The sequence below is a fragment of the Protopterus annectens genome, chromosome 13.part0 (genome assembly GCF_019279795.1).
Source record: "Protopterus annectens isolate FY-2018-M chromosome 13.part0, PAN1.0, whole genome shotgun sequence".
Lineage (NCBI taxonomy): Eukaryota > Metazoa > Chordata > Ceratodontiformes > Protopteridae > Protopterus > Protopterus annectens.
The window spans coordinates 1,330,888,926-1,330,895,690 of NC_056747.1; the positions used below are offsets into that span (position 1 = coordinate 1,330,888,926).

The following is a 6,765-nucleotide window of genomic DNA, read 5'->3' on the forward strand; positions in this document are numbered from 1 at the left end:
TGTTAGTAGCACAACAGGTAGTAGACTTACTCTTAATACAGAAGGCTGTGGGTTCTACTCCCACAGTATGCAGATGGATTGCTGATATTGTAGTGTGTTGTACTTTAAAGGGAGTGGATGCTGCAGTCCTATGACTATCCTCATTTGAAGGAATTACCTAATAACTATGTTTCTATTATCAGTTTGCCACCCATTCCTTATTGCAAAATTACTAGTTATCATTTTTTAATGTAGCATAGGCAATTTATTCTTCAAGGGTAACAGGTACTTTATTTGTAGATGAAACAATGAAATATAAAGTTGCTTGCTAGCAGCAACCTCTTTATTAGTTACAGATCCCCTTAATGTGGAATTATTTAGATGGCTTAGTTCTGGAGAGATTTTGCATATTTACTGATATTGGTGGATTGTAAAGATAGAAGTTTGAGTGGACTTTTATAGTTGAAATTTTCTGAAATGGGTAGTTTTGTCATTATTGGTTCATACATTTTGTTTCATTGCTTACTAGAAAACTGTTCCAAACTACAAATTTAAAACACATTCTAACAAATGGTGCTGTATTATACAAGGAATATAATTTAATACAGTTGGGTTAATACAATCAGGAAGGTGAATCAAAGAATGCATACATGTATGCTTGCTCGTAGGATGCAAGAGATCAAAATAGGGGAAGAGACCAGTCACCAATGGAGTCCCCCAGGGTTCGGTGCCAAGACTTTTTCTGTTTGGCATACACATCTCAGCAAAAGGATATACCAAAGGGCTTTGGCCAACTACGTCTGAGATGACTACAAGCTAGGAGCAGTTATTGAATCCCCAAATGACTTAACCATCATGCAGGAAGGTTTGTCCCAAACAATAACTGGTGCCAGAATCATGATCTGAAACTAAACTCCAAGAAATACATTATTGTATCCTTTGGGTAGTCATCTACTCCAGGGAACTGCCAAATTGACAATGCCCCCTGAGAGCTGACCCAGTTGTTTGGCATTTTGGGAACTTGTACAGTGACCTAACTTTTGATCAACATGTGCCCATAGTCATAAGAAAGTCTTTCTATATTGCACAGCTTATAAAGAAATTGATTGTGACTACAGCTACAGATGTTATTGTCCCTCTTTACAAAGCCCTCGTTAGGTCAGTCATTTTGTATAATGCCCACTATGGCATATATCTGTCCAGACCCATGCAACAATTGTAATACCCACATATATACCTTACTAAAAGGATACAAGTCTTAAACAATAGGTCTTGCATGGACCACCTCAAAGATTTATCACTATACTCAGTATCCTACAGAGTGCTCGGAGGTGACATGTCTGGCATACAAGGCATCCTCCAACTTAATACAGATAGAACTACTGAACATCAGCACGTCAAATGGCATCAGAAATACTCAGTCCAGGTATCTGAACTGAATGTTGTGGAGAGATGGATATATATCACAGAAGCTACCACTGTTCCAGAATAGACTATCCATCCAAGCATACCTCTCAACCTGGAAACATCAAAAATCTGGACAAGGCCCATGAAAAATAGGTACAAATCTGTACGCTGATTAACATCTAATTTGCATACATAATTATGTAACCCCACCCGCTCCAATGTAATTGTGGGATACCAACTTTCGAACGCAAATTGAAGAACAGACAACCAAAACATGGCACCAGAGTCCCCCTGCAGACATTCCAGTGTCCTGTTACCTGGCTATTTTGCCCCATTTACCATAAACACTAATGTATGCATACTGCTTTACTTCTACAATGATTTGAATTTTATTTTTACATTTTACAGCACAACAATGCAGAAACACTAAAAGACATCATCTGTTAAAAAAGCAATACTGTCTCACAATGAAAATAGGCTTGACATTAAACTTTGCCCTTGAAACTCACATTCATTGAAACAGCATTGAAACCCACACCACATCTAAAGAAAATGCATCTGACCAGTGGTGGATAAAGATTACCTTTGGGCTGCTTTCAAATCATTGGCCCCTTGCACACAAAACAAGAAACATACATGTGTTCTTTTCTTTATATACCTTCCTGACTTTATTAAATTATATTCCTTGCATAATACAACACACATGTTAGAGCGCATTTTAAATTTATTGTTTGAACATTTTACCAGTAATCTGTACTGTAGGCAATGAAACAAAACACATGAACCAATGATGACAAAACTGCACAATTCAGAACTTTTCCATCATAAAAGTCTGCTTCCACACCCACACTATAAATAGAATGACAGTAGTGTAAGCCATAGGCATCTTGCACAGCGTCTCGCACTTATTTTCAATTTCATTTTTTGGGGGGGGGGGGACAAAAAGTCAAAAACCAGGGGGACACATTTTAAACATTGCTTGTATAATTTTGTAAAGTTGCTAGAATAAAATGTTGTGCTACCATCATGCATTTCACTGGCAGGTTTTGAACCCAGGACTCTATGCACTACATTCAGAACAACATACCACTATCCCATTCCCAAATCAGCAGCTGCCTGAAAAATAGGAAGATTGAAACTTAATAGCCATCATTTAGTGAATTCATTTCTCACTTCTCAACATAGCTCTTAACCTAAACACAAAAAAACACGGACAAACAACAAAGCCAATAGGGGAATACAAATTCAGTTCTCACTTCTCACTTACCATATCTCTGAACTGTTAGCATAAAAACAATAATAGGGGAATACAAATTGTGTGCTCACTTCTTATCACAGCTCTAAACTCTTAGCACAAAAAAACATGTTCTTACTTCTCATCATAGCTCTCTCAACTCTTAGTACAAAAAAAAATCTAGACAAAGCTCAGAAGAACATAACTTTCAGCTGTTAGAGAAAAACAATGTTCTCACGTCTCATAATAGCTCTCAACTCACTCAGAAATGGTAGTGGCTAGGGATAGTAGACTCTTTTTACCCTGTACTAAAGGTACAGGGTTTGAGCCTGAATACCTCTAGCCACCAAGTGTGTATTATATGGACACAGACACACACACACACACACATACTAGTTTTAGTGAACCTGTTTCAGTCCTTTTACATGCACCAAACTACCTTCAGCAAATTCACAGGAGCTCAGAAAAGAAGGTACTTCATCTACAAATAGTCATGATATTCTGGAGATACGTGTGAGCTACAAATAGTCATGATATTCTGGAGATACGTGTGAGCTACAAATAGTCATGATATTCTGGAGATTGAGCTACAAATAGTCATGATATTCTGGAGATCGTGTGAGCTACAAATAGTCATGATATTCTGGATACGGTGAGCTACAAATAGTCATGATATTCTGGAGATCGTGTGAGCTACAAATAGTCATGATATTCTGGAGATCGATGTGAGGAGTACGTGTGAGCTACAAATAGTCATGATATTCTGGAGATCGTGTGAGCTACAAATAGTCATGATATTCTGGATCTGTGAGCTACAAATAGTCATGATATTCTGGAGACGTGTGAGCTACAAATAGTCATGATATTCTGGAGATCGTGTGAGCTACAAATAGTCATGATATTCTGGTGAGCTACAAATAGTCATGATATTCTGGAGATAGCGGTGAGCTACAAATAGTCATGATATTCTGGAGATCGTGTGAGCTACAAATAGTCATGATATTCTGGAGATACGTGAGCTACAAATAGTCATGATATTCTGGAGATCGTGTGAGCTACAAATAGTCATGATATTCTGGAGATCGTGTGAGCTACAAATAGTCATGATATTCTGGAGCTACAAATAGTCATGATATTCTGGAATCGTGTGAGCTACAAATAGTCATGATATTCTGGAGATGCGTGTGAGCTACAAATAGTCATGATATTCTGGAATGGTGTGATGCGTGTGAGCTACAAATAGTCATGATATTCTGGAGATCGTGTGAGCTACAAATAGTCATGATATTCTGGAGATACAAATAGTCATGATATTCTGGAGATACGTGTGAGCTACAAATAGTCATGATATTCTGGAGATACGTGTGAGCTACAAATAGTCATGATATTCTGGAGATACGTGTGAGCTACAAATAGTCATGATATTCTGGAGATACGTGCGAGCTTTTCTTGATTGCAATGTACTAAAAATGGAACTGTTTTAGTGAGTGTGTCTTAACTTTCCTATCCCATATTACTGAAATGAGCCAGGAGATCATTTTCCTTGGTTCAGCACATGGACTGGAAGGTTCTCAGTCAAACACACACTGATAGGCATAACAATGTCTGGTTGTGTGTTTCTTAACTAATCTATTGCATAAATATTTTATGTACAGGCTGAATTAAGCAATCTTTGTGCCAAAAAAAGACAATCTACCATAGAACATCTCAGTATAAATATCTGGATTTATTGTTTGAATTCTTGCTTGATGTTTATATCCTGGAGGATATAGGCATCAGCACTGCAAGAAATGGTAGAGATACTGAGAAACTTCTGAACTGTCACCAAAACTACTCCACCACCAGAATTTCTTTTTAAGACTGTGAACAAGCACTTGTGAACTTTGAGAGACTGAAAATTTACAATCAAAGATTATTTAGGCTTAAAAGCTTAATTAGCTACAAATAAGTAATAATATTAAAAAGGCTGTGGAGGCCCTTTGTAAGGGTTTGCTGCACAACGACAGGGAAATGGACAGAGCCTGCAAGATACAAACAGGCAAATGCAACAAAGTGTACAACAATATGATGCTGAACAATGGTTGACTAACAAGGCTTGCTATATTCTTTTACAGTTGTGCAAAAGAAAGTCAGGTTTCTGGCTAGAGGAAGAAGCCTTATTCCAGAAGGCTTGACCAGTCACGCACACACACACACACCTTACCGTTGCTGCCATTAATCCCTCCCTCTGTGCTGCCATATCCACAAACACACACCTACCTTACTGTTGCTACCATTAATCCCTCCCTGGTTGCTACTGGCTCGGCGAACTGCTCTGCACATTGCTGCCATATCTCTGTTTCCCGGCTCGGCGAACAGCTTAATCCCTGCCATATCTCTGGTTTGCTCTGCACATTGCTTGATTGCTGCCATTAATCCCTGCCATATCTCCGTTTCCCGGCTCGGCTCTGCACATTGCTGCCATATCTCCCGGCGAACTGCTCTATACAATTCTTTCCCGCCGAAAGTCGGCTACATTGCTGCCATATCTCCCGTCGAACTGCTCTGTACAATTCCTTCCCGCCGAAAGTCAGCCAGCCGGAAATGATGATGTGAGCTCTTTGAGCTCAATTCCGACTGGCTGGTAGCCTGACGGAGCTGACGTCATTGTGCACGTGATGACGTCAGCTCCGACAGCGCAAAAATTTAAAAAAATCAAAGAAAAATCGGAAATGAAGGGGTGCCACTCGGGAATCGTGGCACCCCTTCATTTGGACCCCAAAACTTGGTAAAAACTGAGTAATTCGGAACGGTTGGGAGGTCTGCATCCAAGTAAAACAAAGGTCATCGCTGTCCATATTCAAATGCTATAACTTGGATCTAAGGATGGGTAATAGAAAATGTACTCCAGGATTGCCCCTCATGCCACTAATGGATAGAGGTAGTTCCTAAATGCTGTACCCCTTTATATGCTTACATGGGACCCCTCAAATTATATGTAGTATGATCACATTTATTCTCTCTAGGGCTAATATACAGTTATCAGCCATGGGATAGGTAAGACCAATCAGCAAATGTTAATTCAAGCACCAAAAGGGAAATTGGCTAAGCTTAAAATGTCCTCCAAATGAACATATGTTGTGGTAGTAAATAGTTTTAAAAAATTGCCCCTTTTAGATCACTAAGTGCCCCCCCCCCCCCCCCATCTTCAACAGCTTCTGGCACCTCTGAACACTGTAACTACAATCAAAGATACCCTTGAATTTTAAAGAAGTGGGTCTCTTAGGATTCTTCATCGTAAGAGTTATTATTACCCACTTCGCATACCTCAACCTCTTAGAGCAAGAAATCTGGCCATAAATAATGGTGGGACAAAGCTCCAAAAATAGGGATACTTTGTTCTTACAAACTTAGAAAGTTGATACAACAGCAGGTTTTGCATCAGCACGAGTTTTTTGAAGGGTATGAAGTCTACGATTCAAATGTGTATGGTTATTCGGTACTCGGGGACAAAACTGGGTCGGGTTGCACGGCTAGACTTGTACTGACCCTGGTGGTCGTTAGCCTAATGTAAATCTACGAACTCAGATTTACTATTTACTACTTAACTCTGGAAAGAGACGGTTGCAAACTGCGCACATTCCCACGCAGTACTGTCAGACAATTCACATGACAAAACAACCATCCTCATCGTCCTTTATCATACGATCCATCATCCCATCTGTGACACTAAAAGACTAGTGGTGACATACTAAAATGCAACCTATCGTTGACCTTCAGTAACATCTTAAAGTGCTACAAAAAAAAATGTCTACCCCAACAACTGTTGATTTCACATTATATTCCGGGAAAAAATGGGCGGGGTTTATGGAAGAAAACTACTAAATGTGATTAGGATTGGATGGCTTTCACGTTTTTAGCATTCGGATTGGACGGTTTTCGTGTTGTGGGTTGATGGGTGGGATTGTACGATTTGGACCTAGTGATTTTCATGTTGTGATTTGCAGATACTTTACTTCAAGCACAAGTTTTTCCAGTGTAGGTTTCTCTCGGTATGTAGTATTGGGCATGTAATGCTTACTGCTAAGGTGCGTGGGACTTTGTGTTGTCAGAATGTGGCTCTTTCTAGCAGTTGCTGTCATAGTTCTGCTTTTCCTGGCATTTAG

At 39.4% G+C, this 6,765-nt stretch overlaps 1 protein-coding gene across 3 annotated transcripts in view; it reads right to left on the reverse strand.

Moving 5' to 3' along the window:
* The window catches only part of PRR29 (proline rich 29), a 285,361-nt gene extending 278,961 nt beyond the window's left edge, over positions 1-6,400 (reverse strand). For 2 of the 3 annotated variants that reach the window (XM_044055357.1, XM_044055355.1), the window contains exon 1: positions 4,880-5,145. In XM_044055357.1, coding sequence (XP_043911292.1) covers positions 4,880-5,032 — 153 coding nt within the window. In that variant the 5' untranslated portion in view covers positions 5,033-5,145. Of the gene's footprint in view, positions 1-4,879; positions 5,146-6,207 lie in introns of those variants that run through there. The other variant, XM_044055358.1, reaches the window with a different exon arrangement.
* Between the last annotated feature and the right edge of the window lie 365 nt (positions 6,401-6,765).